The sequence below is a fragment of the Mandrillus leucophaeus genome, unplaced genomic scaffold (genome assembly GCF_000951045.1).
Source record: "Mandrillus leucophaeus isolate KB7577 unplaced genomic scaffold, Mleu.le_1.0 Scaffold198, whole genome shotgun sequence".
Classification (NCBI taxonomy): domain Eukaryota; kingdom Metazoa; phylum Chordata; class Mammalia; order Primates; family Cercopithecidae; genus Mandrillus; species Mandrillus leucophaeus.
Genome location: NW_012102009.1, coordinates 5,306,835 through 5,326,496, shown reverse-complemented (window position 1 = coordinate 5,326,496; position 19,662 = coordinate 5,306,835). Strand labels below are relative to the sequence as shown.

Genomic DNA, 19,662 nt, shown 5'->3' with positions numbered 1-19,662 from the left:
AAACAATTTTTTTTAACTACCTTTTGACTGTGACCCAACATGTGAGGTCAGGATTTTCCACTTGTGGAGTCATGTTGGTACTCAAAAAGTTTCAAATTGTGCAGCATTCCAGAGTTTGTATTTTTCTATTGGAAGTGCTCAACATGTGTTCTTCTTTCATATAGTTAGTAAGGAAACAATGAGGCAAGTAAAAGCCATTTAGGTGTCACTGTCAAAGTCCACACATATTCTAATATCATGACTAGATAAAGAAGAGCATAGAGGTTGAGTTTGTGGCCTACTTTTCTTAGGAACTAATGAGGTCCCTAGCCCCTACTCATGTTCAAAATAAATCATCTTTCAAAATTAGTTAATCTGCTACATTTTTCTCACCACTCAGGTTTATACATTTGCCCTCTCGAATGCTAAAATAGGTTACGGCACTTTGAAAAAAACAATCTTCCTATTCAACACTGTCCTTAACACATTACGTCTAATAATGAAAAGCAATAACAAAGTGTAATAACACTGCCTCACTTTTGATAGAGCAGCCTGTGATAACATGGTACAGAAAGAGTAATGGTCTGGGAATCAGAAGATGGGGATTCCATATCTTTCTCCATTGGGATAATCCAATATGGAAACCACACTGAGGGTGTTTCCTAGACTAGAAACCCATAACACTCTTAAATTTCTAGTCCAGTTTAACCATTTTATTTTAGTCATTAGCTTCTGCTGGTGCAGAAGGCATAACTTTTCTTTCATTCATTAGCTCATTCATGTTCATTCATTCATTTATGTTCTTTGAAGCAATTTTGAGTTCCCACTAGATGCTCCTATATGCACATAAATGAGTTTTGGGATTTGTGACAAATTTTATGGAAAGCATAAAAAAGAGACCTATGGAAGTTCTGAAGAGAGAAACATTGTATATGGGTGAGTAAGTAAGAGAGGCTTCTCAGGGAAGGTGCCATTTTAGTAGGCTCTTGAATGGTGTCTGATGAGCAATCAGTGCTCAGTAAATACTTATTAAGTAAATTAATTTTATTGAAATAATCAACAAATAAATGAAAAAAGACTGAGTAGGTAAGATTCCAACAGTCAGATATAGAAAAGGGGGTCAGTATGAGGAAGGCACAGAGACAGGAAAGTGACACCAAATACATGGAACAGAGTCTTCTGGAAAAAGACTCTAGAAAATAGGCAGGAAAAGGTATGACCAGTATATCATCTTGTAGATTCAAAGCTTTGAATGCCAGATTCAACGACTATTGGCTATTATTTGACAGGAAGTGTGAAGCCATTGCCTTTTTAAAATAGAGTGTTGATAGGGACATACTAACACAGAGGCATACTTAAGGAGTATTAACAAGACAGGTGGAGAGGGAAAAATCTCAAACAGAGATGTTAAGATAGCATCTCTATTGTCTGTACAATATTCCCTGAAGGATGGAGAAAGCACTGGGTCCAGCTCCCTCATTTGCTTTGATTCTAGTGCCCTCATAACCAGTCAAGGTTCTCAGAGTATTATTATGAACATACACACATGAAGATTTACAGTATAAACTCAAAATCCTTCTGATGTAAACACTGAGGGAAAAGAGAAGAAACAGCTACTTCCAAATCTGGTCAGAATAAATTTGGAATGAAATATTGTAATTTTGTAAAGAGATGAGGCATAACTAAGGAAGAACATGCAAAGAGATGAGGCATAGCTAAGGAAGAACTGTCCATAATTGCTGCTAAAAATTCACATAACATTAAGTTAGTTTAACCTTAAATTAAGAATCAAGAATGTGCAGAGAATAATAATGTTCTCCCTCCAATCATTCATGCTTAATTTAACTGACAGTGTAACTGTGACAGCACACTGGGCACATGGCCACAGTGGTCATCTCAGAATCTTACAAAGGCAGTTCTCTTGGGAGAGAAACGACGTTAACCTCTTCCTAAGCTTCCCACTGATTAGCATTTAAAATTACCCAATTATCACAAAGCCCATAAACAGTTCAAAAGGCACATTCAAAATTTGCTAGCTACATATTTATTTAACTATGACATCATTTTTCCTGAAAGATTCAAGTATAATCAAAACATCTAATAACAGGTTAAGTAAATTGCAGGATATCCATTTGTTAGAATAACTTAAATACATTAAAAATTCTGTTTCAAGGGATATTTTGCCTGATGTTGAACAACAACTAGATTTAACAGTATCTATAAAATATTACAACTTTATAAAGATACTCATAGAAGAAAATAGAGTGAAGGAAGTGCAGCAGGATGCTAACAGCAACTGTCTTTGAGTTAATGTATTTCCAAGTAAAATTTCTTTTCACTTTTCTCTTTATTTCAAATGAGTAGGTATTAATTTTATATTAAAACCCCAAGTTAAACACTAGGCATAGTCTTTTTCACCAGGAACTTCTGATAACTCTAGAAAACAGTAGAACTGTAACTGGGATGCAAAGTGATTTTTGCGACCATAAAGGTTTGTTTTATGGGCGTATCACAGTGGGTAACACACGGATGGCACTCAATAAATAGTCAATGAATGAAGTATGGTGTAGAATAACAAGTCAATTTGGGCAATTCTCTTTTGTAAAAATTCAGTTGGTTAGCATGAAGCCAAATAAAACATATAATTGGTTATAAAATGTTAATTTCTACCTGATCATTGTAGCAGAATTGGTGCAGTGAAATCTTGAAGAAAATCCAGGTGTTCTTCATTACTTCTTGGCTCTACATTTAAGCTAAAGTTTTCAAAACATGGAACCAGACAGTCTAGTGAAGTAACAACACAGGGAAGTGGCTTTTCTGGATAGCTTAGACTCTAACTAAAAATTTATACAGTACTTTAAAAAATTTTTTGAAGTAAATATTTCAAACAATGTTTTAATTGCTTTCCTATCTTTTTAAATAGTCCATATGGAACTTAACTTCTTGCAGACTCAAAGTCACTCTTAAGAACATTAGCTGTTATATTATGACATATTACATTTCTTGGTGTGATTTTTGTCTTGCTCTGTACTGTGCAGTTTCATGAATGTACCTTGCCGTGGCACACTTCCACACTTTTTTGCTCACACTCGTCTCTTTGCCCAGAACACCTCCCAATAAATTCCTTGTCCACCTATAAGTTCCAACTCATATTTGTCACCTTTCAGTACCCATCTTTTGTGACAGCTTAGACACAGTTATTCCTTTCTGTATATCATGTGTCCTTTGATTGCTGTATTAGTTTACCCCAAAACTTAGTGGCTTAAAACAATAAACAGTTATTATCTCACACTGTTCTTGTCAGTCAAGAATCTGGGAGTGGCATAGCTGGATGGTTCTGGCTTAGGGTCTCTCATAAGGTTGTGGTCAAAATATCGGCCAGGGTTGAAGTCATCTGAAGCCTAGACTAGACCTGTTGGATTTACTTGTTAGCTAGTTTGTACTGGTTAATAGCAGTGTCTTACCACCTGGACCTCTCCAAGTGCACCTCACAGCATGGCAGCTGGCTTCTCCCAGAGCAAGCGATGCAAGAGAAAGAGCAAGGAGGAAGCTATACTGCATTTCACGTTCTAATCTTGGCTGCCATAACCCAGCACTTCTGCAATATTCTATTCACTAGAAATCAGACACTAAGTACAGTACACATGCAGGGGAAGGGAATTCGGCTCTACCTTTTAGATAGAAATAAAAAAAAATGTGGACATATTTCAAAACCACTAAAATTACTCTCATTACATCACTATATTGTAATTATTATTATTATTATTTAAAGGCTTTCATTTTTTAAGGTTGTGTTTCAGGTAATCCTTAGAACATTTATTTTACGCTATATAAAATTGCAGGGCTCTAGGTAATGACTACAGCAAGTTATAGAGGAATCACATTTTGAATCGTATTTTCCACTTATTTTGGTGTGTGCCTGACCTTAGTCCAATTATTTTGTCCCTCTGAATCTCAGCTTCCTCATCTTGGAAGTGGGAATTGTAATTACCAGCCCTATTGTTGGGATTATGTGGGACAATATCGGTGAGGGCACATTACAAATTGTAAAGTAGTATATGCAGACATTAGTACTGGGCCAGCGAGGACACAGTGCAGCAGGCCCTGCACTAGTGCTGCACAGTCTGAGCTCCAGTACTTACTGCCTATTTTCCTCACCAGCCATGGGGCAAGGACCCTTTTATCTTCTTTCTTCTCAGTCCCGGAATATTTCCCAAGCTTATAACGTAGTGTTCTGCACACAGTAGGTGTTCAACAAGCATTAGTTGCTATTGAAGCTGATGGTTGTCCTGGTTTTCTTTTTCATTTAAAGTAAAATGGGAAACTCTTTGGTAGCAGCACTTCACAAACTAGAATAAAAAGACACCATTAAGAAGTACAGGATAATGAATTTTTCTTGGATAGGACAGATGAATCTAAATCCCGGCTCAGCCACTCAGAAGCTTTGCAAATTATGTGACCTCTCTAAGCCTTCATTTTTTCATCTGTGGTATGGGTATAACAGCATTGCTTGTTTGACACGGTTGTGGTGAACATTAAAGGAGATAATGTATGAGAAACACGTACACTGCTATGTGTCATATAAACTTGCCAAATAATAAGTATTCTATAAATGTATATTATTCCTCATCTTCTGATTAGGATTAAATGGCTCCATCATTTAAAAAGGCAAGGTGTTCAGACCTATGAAAGATCATATCCTCCTCCTTGAAAATCCCATTTTGGCACATTAATATGACTTGAGTCCAGGAAAGAGTAACCTCCAAGGTTTGCCTTGCCTACCTGGGTGGCTATCTATCTGAAACAGTCTGTCTGGCTTCAGCTATTTCCATTCGCTGTCTTTATGAGCCCAGAGGCATGCACAGCTATGCGCACATTTCAGAAATTTGAAAAACAAACAATGAAATGTCTCATGCTTGCCGCACATGTATTTTCCCTTCCATGATTTAGGTTGGCTGGTTCTAAGCCATAAAAAGTTTATAATAAGAAAGAAAAAAAGAATGAATTTGCCAGCTTAAAACTCTTTAACCCCACCCCCCTAAAACTTTCCAACTCAAGGTTAAAATGTGAACAAACGTTCCAACCGATATGTTCATGAAACATTTAATAATTACTTTGCTTATGAAAGTTTAAACAGCTGCTTAAGTTAGTAAAAAGGCTCCCACCCAGGCACAATAACCTGCTGTTCCTACTAAGAAGGTTTTCACAAATCATCAGACTACATATTCGGATGAAGGGCAAAACTGCATTTACTGTACAGTCTCTAACTATTCAATTATGTATGGAATGAGTTTATCCACCAGGTCAATCAGGTTTGGTTTATTCTTTCGACAAGGGTCTTGACAGCATCAACGCTAAAGCCGTTCTCCAAAGGGATTACTGAGCTTTTCAATGATTTATTTATAAAAACACATATACATTAAAAAAGCCATGTCTTTGTCTTTCGGTTATTTTACAGGATAACTCCATGAAAACAGGATTCATTAGCAAATAAATTCAGAAGTTACAGGAAGTCACATCACATTTCTTAAAAAAAAGAATCACACTATTCTTCAAGCTTTCATATGTACTTCCTCACCTTGTAATATACCTCATCCCAATCCCATCCTTATAATCTCTAGCACGCAATTAATCTCCTCTTTAGTAGGAATAAACTGAATCTCTCCAGAAAGCCATCCTTGGCCTCCTAGACCAGGATGGTTGCCCTCAAATGAGCCACTATAGAACCATGTAGCTGCCATACTGTGGCACTTACCACCTTCTATCACTGTTGCTTGTTTAATTGCCCATCTTACCACGCAGCTATGGTGTTATGAGGGCAATTTGATAATATTTGATAACAGGATAATATGCACATACAAAGTTTTAAGGATGGACCTCTCTGAGTGGTAGAAAACTGTGAAAATATTTCTATCCAATGTGAGTGCTCACCAAAGGGTGACCTCAGCAGAGGGGGATTTTAATAATCAAGTGGACGGGATGACTCATTCTGTGACAACACTCAGCCTCTTTCCCCAGCCACCCCCGTCATCGGTCAATGGGCCCATGAACAAAGTGGCCATGGTGGCAGGGATGGAGGTTACACATGGGCTCAGCAACATGGGCTTCCACTCACCAAGCTGACCTGGCTACAGCCACGGCTGAGTGCCTAATTTGCCAGTAGCCAAGACCAACACTGAGCCCTCAATATGGCACCATTCCTCAAGGTGATCAGCCAGCTACTTGGTGGCAGGTCGATTATATTGAACCTTTTCCATCATGGAAGGGGCAGCAGTTTGTCCACACTGGAATAGACACTTACTCTGGATATGGGTTTGCCCATCCTGCATGCAATGCTTCTGCCAAGACTACCATCCATGGATTCATGGAGTGCCTTATCCACCGTCATGGTATACCAAACAGCATTGCCTCTGACAAAGACACTCACTTTACAGCTAAAGAAGTGCGGCAATGGGTGCATGCTCATGGAATTCACTGGTCTTACTATGTTCCCATCATCGTGAAGCAGCTGGATTGACAGAATGGTAGAATGACTTTTGAAGTCATAAATACAACGTCAACTAGGTGACAATACTTTGCATGGCTTTGCAGGGCTCGAGTGAAGTTCTTCAGACGGCTGTGTATGCTCTGAATCAGCATCCAATACATGGTACTGTTTCTCCCATAGCCAGGATTCACAGGTCCAAGAAACAAGGGGTGGAAGTGGAAGTGGCATCACTCACCATCACCCCTAGTAACCCACCAGTAAAATTCTTGCTTTCTGTTCCCGCGACATTACATTCTGCTGGCTTAGAAATCTTAGTTTCAGAGGGAGGAATGTTGCCAGGAGACACAACAATGATTCTATTAAACTGGAAGTTAAGATTGCCATCTGGACGCTCTGGGCTCTGCCTATGTCTAAGTCAACAGGCTAAGAAGGGAGTTATAGTGTTGGCCAGGGTGATTGATCCGGATTATCAAGATAAAATTAGTCTACTATCCCACAATGGAGGTAAAGAAGAGTATGTATGGAATACAGGAGATCCCTTATGGCATCTCTTAGTATTACTATGCCTTGTGATTATGGTCAATGGGAAACTACAACAACCCAATTCAGGCATGACTACAAATGGCCCAGACCCTTCAGGAGTGAAGGTTTGGGTCACTACACCAGGTAAAAAACTACGACCCACTGAGGTGCTTGCTGAAGGCAAAGGGAATATAGAATAGGCAGTAGAAAAAGGTAGTCATCGATACCAGCTACAACCATGTGGCCAGTTACAGAAAGAGGACTATAATTGTTGTGAATATTTCCTCCTAATTTTGTTAAGAATATGTGCATGTATACACTTGTACTAAGAAAATACCTTCATTTTCTTTTTCCTTTATCATGTGACATAAGATTTATTGATTTCATATCAGTATTTAAGTATTGTTAACTTTATGTAATAGCATTTAAGTTAAGGATTAGTGTGCTCCTGTTGTACAAGGGATAGCTCTGTTATGTTAGGCATAATTATTGTCTTTATTTGGAGATTATATATGATTTCAGGAGATGTGTATAGGTTCAAGTTGACAAGGGGTTAACTTGCCATGGTTAATATTAAGTGTCAACTTGATTGTATTGAAGGATGCAAAGTATTTTTCTTGGATGTATCTTTGAGGGTGTTGCCAAAGGAGATTAACATTTGAGTCAGTGGATGGGAAGAGGCAGACCCACCCTCAATCCTGGGGGTACCATCTAAGCAATGGCCAGTGAGGCTAGAATAAAGCAGACTTGCTAAGTATTCTGACCTCCATTTTTCTCCCGAGCTGGATGCTTCCTGCCCTCGAACATCAGACTCCATGTTCTGCAGCTTTTGGACTCTTGGACTCAGAGTAGTGGTTTGCCAAGGGCTCTTGGGCCTTCGACCACAGACTGAAGGCTGCACTGTCAGTTTCCCTACTTTTGAGGTTTTGGGACTCGGGTTGATCCACCACCAGCTTCCTTGCTCCTCAACTTGCAGATGGCCTATCATGGGACTTCACCTTGTGATCGTGTGAGTCAATCTCCTTAATAAACTCATGTTCATATACACATATATCCTATTAGTTCTGTCCCTCTATAGAGAACCCTAATACATCCAGCAAAGTAGGAGCTCAATAAATTCCTGTAGAATTAATGGATGAATTCTCCTACTCACCCAAACTACACTTCTACTTCTTTTTCTCTCATATATCCAAACTTCAACAACTCCTGCCAACTTTATTTCCAAACATTTTCTGAATCCTTCTCCTCTTTTCCAACACTATTTAAACTGTCTTGGTACAAACTCTATTATCTCCTGGCTGAATTTCAATCTTTGCCTACTCAAAAGTATGCAGTGGCCAGAGTGAGCTAAAATGCAAATCTACTGCTAAAACTCTGCAGTGACTTCCCGCTGCCTACAGGACAAAGCCCCAGCCCTTCACATGGCATGCCAGACCCACCGTGGGCTGTCCCTCCTAATGGGCCTCTCCTATTTCTCAACTTCTGGGTAAGTTCTCTCATCTTCAGGAAAGGGTGATATTTATATCCAGAAAGGCAAAATAGTCTACCAACAAAATATAAGAGACAGGATGCAAATTTTACAGGCTATGTACAGAGCATAGTGCCCACCCCAAGTTATTGCTTAACCTTTGTGCCTCACATATACCAGATACTCAATAAATAAATAGATGCCGAATTAATGTAAGAGCAATTGAAGAGAAGAATATAATACAAAAACACTAAAACATAATCTACCCAGCAAAACTCATGCCTCTGTCTTACTGTTTCACAAAATGTTTCACGTGAGGATACTCTGAAAAAAGTGTTCCATGATCAAAAATGTGCAGAATACTGCAAAGCTACCTCTTAAAGATTCCCAATGCACATCAGCACATTAAAGGCTTAAGAAGTACCACAGAAAAAGTGAGCCTGTTTAACTTTTTGAATAGGAATGTTCCCAACTGTATTTGAACACAGAATTTAAAAACAAAACAAAACAGCAACACACTTACTTTGTAAATAATGCTCTTCTCCAGCACTAGCTTTGGAAAGGGCTCCCACAATATCTTGTTGCTATTTAATAGTACACAGAGTTTACCATTATTCTGATGATAAATTTCATCTTTAAGTATTTTTTTGTTCATCTTTCAGTGTTTTTTTAATAATGGAATTTTAGGGCTGGCAATGACCTTCAAGCTTTTTCAGACAAAGTACCTCCTTCTATAGATGAAGGATTAAGCCACTCAGCTTATTTGTGGCAGAAATAAAACCAGAACCAAAGCCTCACAACACCCATCTAGTCTTCTTTCCATTACTTCACATCAGCGATTTTCAACTTGGGGTGGCTTTTGTCCCCCAAGGGACATTTGGCAATGTCTGGAGACATTTCTGATGCTCAACACTGTGGGAAGTGTGGTGTGGGGTAGGAAGTGATACTAGTGGTTAGTGGTCAAGGATGTTGCTAAATACCCCACAATGCACAGGACAGCCCATCAAGACAAAGAAGTATCTGGCCCAAAGGGCCAATAGAGATGATGTTGAGAAATCCTGCCCCACAGTAAAAAAAGAAAGAGTGAAGTGTTCAGTTAACAAACTAGAGTTTTCATTTCAACGTTCCCCACTAGCCTTCACAGTACTGCACCGTATTTAAAATAATACTGGCATATAAAACTGAATTTGTTCTTTGAATTCATGAAAATAACTCTTGGAAGAAAAAGGCATGTTAAACAAACAAACAAACAAAAAAATTTGCTGCATCAAGACCTTATCGAAATGGGTTTGAATACCATCAACCGTCAATGACTCCAAAATCCCACTTTTCTTTCCATACAATAACTTCAGAATAATTCATGAATATATTAACATTTTAAAAAGATTGCCTTTACTAAGCAAACCTCAAAATAAAACCTAAGAAATTGCTGGAGATCAAAGAAATGGGCCAGCCCCAAGAGTCAACACTAGAGAATCCATTATTGGTGAGAGAGTCCAGTTTAGGATCAGTTTGTCCTCCGGTCAGGTCAATTCAAGCACAGCCTTCCTTCTGTGTTTATTTGTTCGTTTGTTTGTGGAAAATCATGAAAGCATCATAAATTAAAACTGGAAAAATACTAAGGGGGCTAAAGTCAGAGCAGGTCCACCCTGTACTGGGTGCTACACAGAGATGCCCACAAGGCAGCCCTCGCTTTCCAAGAAAGCAGCTCACCCTCAGGAGTATCCTCTCACCAGTTTCCTCAATAGGTTAATGTACTATGGTTTTGTAAGATGTTATCACTGATCATGTTAGCCTGGTCAAAGTGTACATTTGAACTTTCTGCACTATTTTCATAATAGCTGTGAGTCTAAAATTATTTCTAAAAAAAGTTTATTTTACAATATAATGTGATTGGTAGTGCATCTATTTTGACTTTTTCTGTTGCCCTCTGATAAAGATGGACCTGAGTAGCTGATTGATGAAGGGGTGTGAAAAGAGGCACAGGGGAATAAGGCATCATAAAGAGTCATTAACACCCCAGAAGTGATGCGTTCATCAGATCCTCTTCCAAAGTGACAAGGAGCTAAAAAGAAATGACCCAAGAAGGACTTGGAGGGAGGATACATAAAATCAATGGATCAAGCACAGGAGACTTTCCCAGGTGAAACTCCTTCATGGGTGCTCTAAGGAAACTCTGAGACAACAAAGGACAGTGGATATGAGAGCTCTTTGTGCTTAGGGAAAAGATGTCAGGAGAAAAAGCATGAGAGAAAGGTATAATTTCTCCTATAAAAATGACCTAGTAAGGATGGCACTGCCTATATCCTGAATCAACGTATAGCCCTCAAATTTAGACACCAACTAAGGAATGCCCACGCATAATGGGATCTCTTAGAGGTTAAAAGAAAGGGGAGTCTGGAAATCTAGAGTCATGTTCCAGATGTGTTTGTACCACACATTTGCTGTGTCCTCTTGGACAAGTTCTCTTTGGTCCATTTTCCTAATCTGGAAGTCACGGAGTTTGTACTAAGTCTCTATGATCCCTATTCTCTGTCTCTGCCTCTAAGACTATTTTAATTGTTAGGATAACCTCTACAGAGTTAATATAAAATAAAACCTATTCACAGATGGCAAGAAGTTTCCTCTGAATTTTCAAATGCAAAGTAGTTCCTTAATAAGTGGGGGTAGAAATAATATTGCTATTTTAGTACCATGAAGTATCAGCTCAGAAATCAAAAAGCATTCATTTTCACCTACTCGGATTTATTCTCAACCATAGATGGGTCTTAAAGATACCATGATTTCCCAGGAATAAAGCTGTCTGAGAGAACGGAGTTCAGAGGCTAATGTCAGAGCTTCCAGAGGACTGCTTTAGCCCCAGAGAAGTGCACTCATGCACACTGTCCAAGAGCTTCTGGGTCCTGCACAACATGTCCAAATCACAGGAGAGCACAGTTTCTGAGGAAGTCAGAGTGGAGAGAAAATTCTGGGCTTAGAGGAACCAGAATGTGCCACCATGGGTGTTTTGGAAAGAGGGTAGATTTTAGGTATATAACACTCTTATTCTGCTATTTTCACAAAGCGAAACCCAATAAAGTATTTGTATTATTGGTATCTTTATTATTTATTTATTTATTTATTTATTTTTGAAACAGAGTCTCACTCTGTCGCCCGGGTTGGAGTGCAGTGGCGCAATCTCAGCTCACTGCAAGCTCTGCCTCCTGGGTTCACGACATTCTCCTGCCTCAGCCTCCAGAGTAGCTGGGACTACAGGCGCCTGCACCACGCCTGGCTAATTTTTTTTTGTATTTTTTAGTAGAGACGGGGTTTCACCGTGTTAGCCAGGATGGTCTCAATCTCCTGACCTCGTGATCCGCCTGCCTCGGCCTCCCTGGGATTATAGGCGTGAGCCACCACGCCGGGCCTATTGGCATCTTTTTTATGCCTGTGGTTAATTCAGTCCAGGCTTATGGATGAATTATGCAACAGGGTTTTGAAATGTACTAATACTTTATCAATCACACATACACTCTTCTAAAGCTGAAATTTACCACATATTGTCCGTGGGTTTTGGGCCAAAGTAGAAGGATTATTTACATGCTAACTGCTTTACTTTTATTAAGGTTCTGTGCATGATTGATGAGATGTAAGGAACTATGCTGGGTGTTATCACTGACCAGTATCTATTAGCCACTACCTAGTGTTAGTTCATGCAATGGTTTGCATATGTCACCCAAAAATTCACGTGTTGAGAACTGAATCCCCAGTGCAACATGGCTGGAAGGTGGGGCCTAATATTAAGTAATTAAATCATGAGGGTTCTGCCCTCAGGAATGGATTAATATCATTATCACAGGAATGGGTTAATTATCTCAAAAATTAGTTTGTTATAAAAGGGAGTTTGGTCACCTCCTGCTCTCTTGCTCTCACCATCTCTTGCCCTTCCACCTTCTGCCATGGGATGATGCAGCATGCAGGCCCTTGCAAGATGCTGGTGCCATGCTCTTGAATTTCCCTGTCTCCAGAACTCTGATCTCATTTCTGTTCTTATAAATTACCCATTCTATGATATTCTGCAATAGCATCATAAAACAGACTAAGATACCCACCTTCCCCCCCTTTGCCTACCTTCAAGTCTCCAAAGATGTTTGCATTATTCTGCAGGCAGAATAATGGTAATTTCAACAGACGTTCTCCTTTTACAGAGATAATTTCCACTGCAGCTAATTTTATAAGTTATTTAGCACCACTATTCTTTAGTATACTATGGAGTAAAGTAGCAAGGGTGTGTCAGGCAGAAGTTAGTCAACCTAAATTATAAAACCAACTTTTAAATTACTGATAACTTAAATGAATGATTTCAGGAAAATCCGCCAGACTTTAGAGCAGAACTCCTTCCCTGGCCTATGAAAGATCAGTTCTCAGTTGACCTTGATCTCCACCAGACATTGCCTTTCACCATCATACATTTCCTTTTCGCCTTTCTTCATTCTCATTTTCTGTTCATTTATGAACAGCACCATATAATTTCTTCTTACTATAACTGCCTCGTTTCTAACCCTGACTCCCCTCTCTGTCTTTTTTCCTCTGTCTTCTGCTCACCTCTGATCACTCACCTCAGCATTTATCTTCATCACAACCTTTATCTTATAAGAAACAGGAGAGAGGGACCTGAAAGCAGGGAATCACCATGTTGAGATCAAATGTTTTAAAATAATTTTGAACTTCATTGCAAAGAAGTATGGAAAAGACCAGAAGAAAAACAATCAGGGGGGAAATAGTGAGGGCCTGAATTAAGGCAGTAGTAGCAGTAAAGGCAAGGTAGGAACAGAGTTTTCTTTTAATATGCTGAAAATAGACTGAATAGGATGTGATACCTGACTATAGGACAGTGATAAAGGAGAGGGAATGAAAAATAACTTGAAGTTTTATAACTTTGCTGATAGATAAATGTGGTTCATTTAATAGAAACAAGAAACTAAGACAAAAAATCAGGTTATGAGGGAACCAGTGTGTTCATATCCGGACATGTCGAGCTACATTCAGTGGTGAGGTTCAATGTGCCAATGAACAATCGGTATTCTAAAAGGTCAGTAAAACTTCTAGATTTAAAGACGATCGAGATTAGTAACATCCTCCAACTATTTTTTTCTTTGCTTACTCCTTCACTTTACCAAAATAAAATATGTATTGAGAAGCCACTGCATGCCAAGTCCTGAAATAGCCATTAGAGGTGGGAAAAAGGAAAAGGAAGGAAATAAAGTGAACAGAGTGCCTGCTCTCAGGGCATTTGCAAGTTGTGCTGGGAGATGACACCATAACAGTGGCATGAAGTGCTGGGATGAGGGGAATGTTACCAAAGCAGTCTTCATGGAAGAAGTGGCATTTACTGGGGATAAGGCAGTTCTTTTTCAGGCTCATTAGCCAACCTAATACCTGAAGAGGGATTTCATGCTTTTTGCTTTGCCTTCACAGTCTGTATGTCCCCTGTGGTTCCAGGCCAGGTAGAATGCAGATTCCCTCCACAAAACACAACCACAGATTTGACTTTACTGTGCTCATTTTCATTTTTTTCTGTGGAAGTAATGCTGTTACTTCTTTGTGGAAGAACTTTTGTTAAACTTCTACCTTTTACATATTGGTAAGAAAGTATTTATGATCAACTCTTGGAATTCTAGGCAACATCCTAAATCGCATGATTGCTCTGAAATTGTCCATCTACCTTCTGGGAGAAGGTGCTACCCCGACAAAACATAGAGTGAAGCATCTTGACAGATAGAAGGCCAGTACAGCAATTCCTAAATTTAGGCTAGTCCAGCAATTCCACTCCAAGATATTTACTCAGAAGAAATGAAAACATTAAGTCCATGGAAAGACTAGTACAAGAATGTTCACAAAAGCTTTATACACAATAATCAAAAAACTAGAAACCACCCACATGTCCATCAATTGCTGAATGGATAAACGAATTGTCATATATCTGTACAATGAAATATTACTCAGGGATATAAAGGAAGAAACAACTGAATCAACAACATGGATAAATCTCAAAAGCATTATGCTGAGTGAAATAAGCCTGACAGAAAACAACTACAAATTGTATTATTTCACTTACGTATGAAATTAAAAAACAAAGACAAAAACAACTATAGCTCTAGAAAGGAGATCACTGGCTGCCAGGGCAGGGTGGTAGAGTCGGAGATGGACTACAAAGGAACTTGAGGGAAACTTTGGGTGGTGGAAATATTATATATTATAATTGTGGTAGTAGTTACATTATACATTTTCCAAACTCATCAAATTGTACATTAGATTGGTTGTTTTATTTTATATAAGTTATACCTCAATTCAGCCAATTTTAAAAAAATAAAAGAATGAGCCAGGCTGAGCTGACAAATAGGCCCAAGCTCTCCCAGCCAGATGTTTATGGCCCTCGGGAAGCTGTCAGATATCTTAGCCCTCTGGCTCTCAAGAATTCCTCTGCCTAAATATTTCGGCCTCAGATTCTGAGACTCCCTAGCTGCTATGGACTAAGGATCTCAATAACTCACTGTCATCCTGCCACCCACCTGCCTACAACCTCAGGCCAGGTCACCCAGCCTGCTCACCCAGACAGCAATAATATAATAATCCTAAACCCTTCAAGCCCTAGGCTAGCTACCTGATGATGACAAAACTTTATCCTAGAACTATTGACTGGGGAAAATACCTGAAAAGGATTACACTTTAAGGCATCTGACTATTTAGCATCTGAAATATAGACTCTTGGCTCTTCTGTTGTTATGAGTTTCCTAAAGGCACGAGAGGCTGGGCTTGTCTGTTTGAAACCACAGTTTCTCTACAGCTGTCTGACTCCCTGTGATTCTACTGAGTTCTTGTTTTCCATCATCCCTGTGGCAAAAACCATGGTTGATGCCCAGGTCCCTGAAGCAGATGATTTTGGAAGAGGGAAAGGAGTCCTGAGCTTAAAATGAATCTTTACTGCAATATAGCCCTCAAATCTGGGAGAAGTCCTGAGTCCTGAGTTTCCCAGTCCTTAGTCTGGGAGAAGTCATATGCAGAAGACTTGTTTCTCCATCACCAAATGCCATCACTCTTCACCCTTTCCTTCATCCCACTGATGCTGTCAAACAAAATACAAGTCTGAAATTTCTAAATAACATTTCTAAGTTCCATTTTTAGAATTTCAATAACTAATGTATGAGATTTGCACCAGAAACCTTATAAAAAGTGTTTATTGCACACTTGATGCCATATGAAGGAAACTTACATTCAGTGAGCTGTGATGTGCCAAACACTCCATTTCTATGATGTGCCAAACACTCAACAAAGCTATTTGATGTGACTTACCTAATCTAGTCCTCACAATAATTCTGTTAATTACTTGCATATGATCCCATTATTTGCAGATAAATTCATAAACTCTGAAAACTGCATATAAACTGGTTTAAAGCTTGGTTTAATATTCACAAGATCCTGGGTTTGAATTCCTTCTTAGCTGCCTACTAGCTGTGTGGACCTTGGGTAACTGAGTTTCCTTCTAGGTTTGTTTTCTTACTTATAAAATGAAGAAATTTCATGATTTAGATCTGTGTCCCTGCCCAAATCTCAGGTAGAATTTTAATTCCGAATGTTAGAGGTGAGGCCTGGTGAGATGATTGCATTATATGGGCTGTTTCTCATGAATGATTTAGCACCATCCCCTTGGTGCTGTTCTTGTTTAGTAAGTTCTCATGAGATCTGGTGGTTTAAAAGTGTGTGGCATCTCCCCTCCCCTTTGCTCCTGCTCCTGCCATGTAAGACACCTCACTCCCCTCTTTGCCTTCTGCCATGACTGAAAGCTCCCTGAAGCCTTCCTAGAAGCAGATGCCACCATGCTTCCTGTACAGCCTGCAGAACTGTGAACCAATTAAACCTCTTTTCTTATAAATTATCCAGTCTTAGGTATTTCTTTATAGCAATGTGAGAATGGACTAATACAGAAAATATATCCAAATTCACTAAGCTTTGAAAGGATTAAATAACATAATTAACACAATAGGCACAATAAGTATTAACTATTGGTTTTATCTCAAATGCCAGGCTAGCTTCAAATGGAATAAATACAACACATATGGACAAATACCACTCTCAACTGTTCTGAGGTTGAACTTGCACACCACAAATACCATTCTGTCCTGCAATTACTCCTGCCCTTCTTCAGTCAATGTGGTAAAACTTTTATTTTTTATTACTTAACCTTTAGATTCAGGGGGTATATGGACATATGGTGTGAGGCTAAGGTTTTGGTTTCAATTGAACCTGTCACCCAAAGAGTAATGTAGTATCCAACAGGTAGTTTTTTTTAATTTTGCTTCCCTCTCTCCCTCCCCCATTTTGGAGCCCCCATTGCCTATTCTTCCGATCTGTTTTTTCTTTTTTTTTTTTTTTGAGACAGAGTCTCGCTCTGTCTCCCAGGTTGGAGTGCAGTGGTGCCGGCTCACTGAATGCTCTGCCTCCCGGGTTCACACCATTCTCCTGCCTCAGCCTGCCAAGTAGCTGAGACTACAGGCGCTCACCACCATGCCCGGCTAATTTTTTATATTTTTATTAGAGACGGGGTTTCACTGTGTTAGCCCAGATGGTCTCGATCTCCTAACCTCGTGATCCGCCCACCTCGGCCTCCCATAGTGCTGGGATTACAGGCGTGAGCCACCGTGCCCAGCCTATTCTTCCAATCTTTATGTACATGTGTACCCAATGATTAGCTCCCACTTGTGAGAACATGCTTTTTGTTTTTGTTTCTTTGTTAATTCACTTGGGATAATGGCCTTCAATTGTGCCCATCTTGCTGCAAAGGACCTGATTTCATTCTTTTCTATGGCTGGGTAGTATTCCATGGTATATATAAGACCATATATACATTTTTTATCCAGCCCACCATTGGTGGGCACCTAGGTTGATTCCATGTCTTTGCTATTGTGAATAGTGCTGCAATAAACATGTGAGTGCAGGTATCATCTTAGTAGAACAATTTACTTTCCTTTGGTTACACACACAGTAGTGAGATGGCTGGGTCAAATGCTAATTCTATTTTCACTTATTTGAGAAATCTCCAAACTGCTTTCCACAGGCGTTGAAGTAATTTATAGTCCCTCCAACAACATATAAGTATTCCTCTTTCTCCACAACCTCACCAACACCTATTATTCTTTGACTTTTTAGTAATACCCATTCTGACTGGTATGAGATGGTAAACATGCTAAAATTTTGATGAGAAAAAATATATATAAAGCTTCTGCCTTCGATGAATATATGAGGACCATCTAGGTGGTTTCATGTTCTCTCTTTCCCAAACTATCTCTAATAACTCAAACTAGAAGAGGAAACTGTATTCTTAGGCCAGCCTTCTCCTTCACTCACCTGTTCTGGATATTTGCTCCCAGTGATCTCTGCTACAGTGTTGAAGGAATCAGTATCTGGATAGGTCTTTGCCCCCATCTTCAGCTGAATGACAATTTTGATCCCACGAGAAGCCATTCTTGACATCATTTCTGCATCTTCCACTGTAATACAGGCTGTTGGAATCTTGGGCACGCCATCCTGGTATTCCTGAATACCTGTGTGAGGACTTGAGAGAAGAAGCCACCAGGTTACCTTGAAAGTGGAAACAGACCAAAAGACTTTTTTGAAAGCACCTGTATATTGATATTTGACTTCCACTTATCTTTGTTTGCATCTGGGAAACAGGAAAGGTGGGTAGTATTGATTTATCTGCTTTTAATGTGAACGTAATTTTTATTTTTTGTTAAGAATAAATTAGAAACTTCAATTTAATAATCATCATATGTAAATTATTTGATAATCTGGATGATCCTTCAAAGTTACAAATTGCCACAAACTCTGAAGGACATTAACAGTGCCTTCATGATCAAAAGGTACACACATCTGTACAAGGAGACAAGGGAACTCGGAAGTTTGTCAAGGCTGCAGACCAGAAGATCCACATGTCTGGAATAAAACTGGCCCAGGTACATGTAGCTCTGTGGTTACTGCCTGCCAGTGGGCCTACTCTCTTCCCACCCAAACACAGAGGTCTAAATATATAACTTCACATTGGTGGTAGAACACCACGCAGGAAAAGTGTAGAATAATGTCTGGGAATATATTCGTATTCTCACGAAGAAAAGTTGCTGAATAAATCCAGGCCCTTAATTTTACTGCCACAAGAGAAAAAAAAAAACTGTTATACTTTTGGCACTAAAGGAGAAATACCATCCCAACTGGTCAGATTTTTTCCTGCTAATTTCTAGATGTTTCTTACATTCATAGAAACTTACAATTGAAGCCTATATTAATCTGTTGATTCCAACTCTGTATCTACTAATGAAGCTTATCAAAGTCATTTTCTAAAATTGCCCTTTCGAACGGTTCCTTTTTACCCCTGAGATATGGCTCCAAACCCTCCCAAGCCACAGAGCTCTCAGGACCAAACTGTCACAGCTTCCAAGCGCATGCCACAGTCTATTCCTATCTTCTATTAAAGCACAGGCTAAAAACTTCCCTTTTGAAAATTAGTTTTTTCTTTTCATATTTCTATATTTGTTTCAGCTTGTCTCATATTTACAGAACAGCTTTCCTCCTCCTTTTACTCACAACACATTTCTTTCCGACAGATGATAGCTTGGTGCTGATCTCCTATAGAAGCAGCTGCAGTCTCCACATGCACAAACACAATGATGCAGTCTTATCTCTAACTATATTCTTGGTGTGACTGTATTGTTGTAACCATATTTTAGGTGACTATTTACTTAGAGAAACTGCAATGTAGAATGGTTAAAAACAGAAGGTCTGGAGCAAGACTGCTTGGGTTCAAATCTGGGCTTATTGCTAATTGGCCCGGGGCAAGTTACCCACATCTTTGTTTCAGGGGCATCATCTATAAATGGAAGTGATAATAATACCATTTCATAGAGTTATTTTGCAGAAATAATGAATATGTACAAGTAAATCACTTACCCTCCAACACATTAATCAACCAAGGCATTTTAAATATTTATTTTATTAACTTGCCTATTCAATTATCCCTGCAGAAACTGTCTAATCTCAAGTGATTAGTGCCATCTGAGTATACCCTCTATGAACATTTCTAAAAAGTAGATTGCAGGCTGGGCGCGGTGGCCCACGCTTGTAGTCCCAGCACATTGGGAGGCTGAGACGGGTGGATCACGAGGTCAAGAGATCG

General features: G+C 39.2%; 1 protein-coding gene across 2 annotated transcripts in view; it reads right to left on the bottom strand.

Moving 5' to 3' along the window:
- CPQ (carboxypeptidase Q) overlaps nt 1–19,662 on the bottom strand; it is a 313,593-nt gene that overhangs the window by 66,125 nt on the left and 227,806 nt on the right. For both annotated transcript variants that reach the window (XM_011978677.1, XM_011978678.1), the window contains one exon: nt 17,841–18,048. In XM_011978677.1, the coding sequence (XP_011834067.1) occupies nt 17,841–18,048 (208 nt within the window). The remainder of the gene's footprint in view (nt 1–17,840; nt 18,049–19,662) is intronic.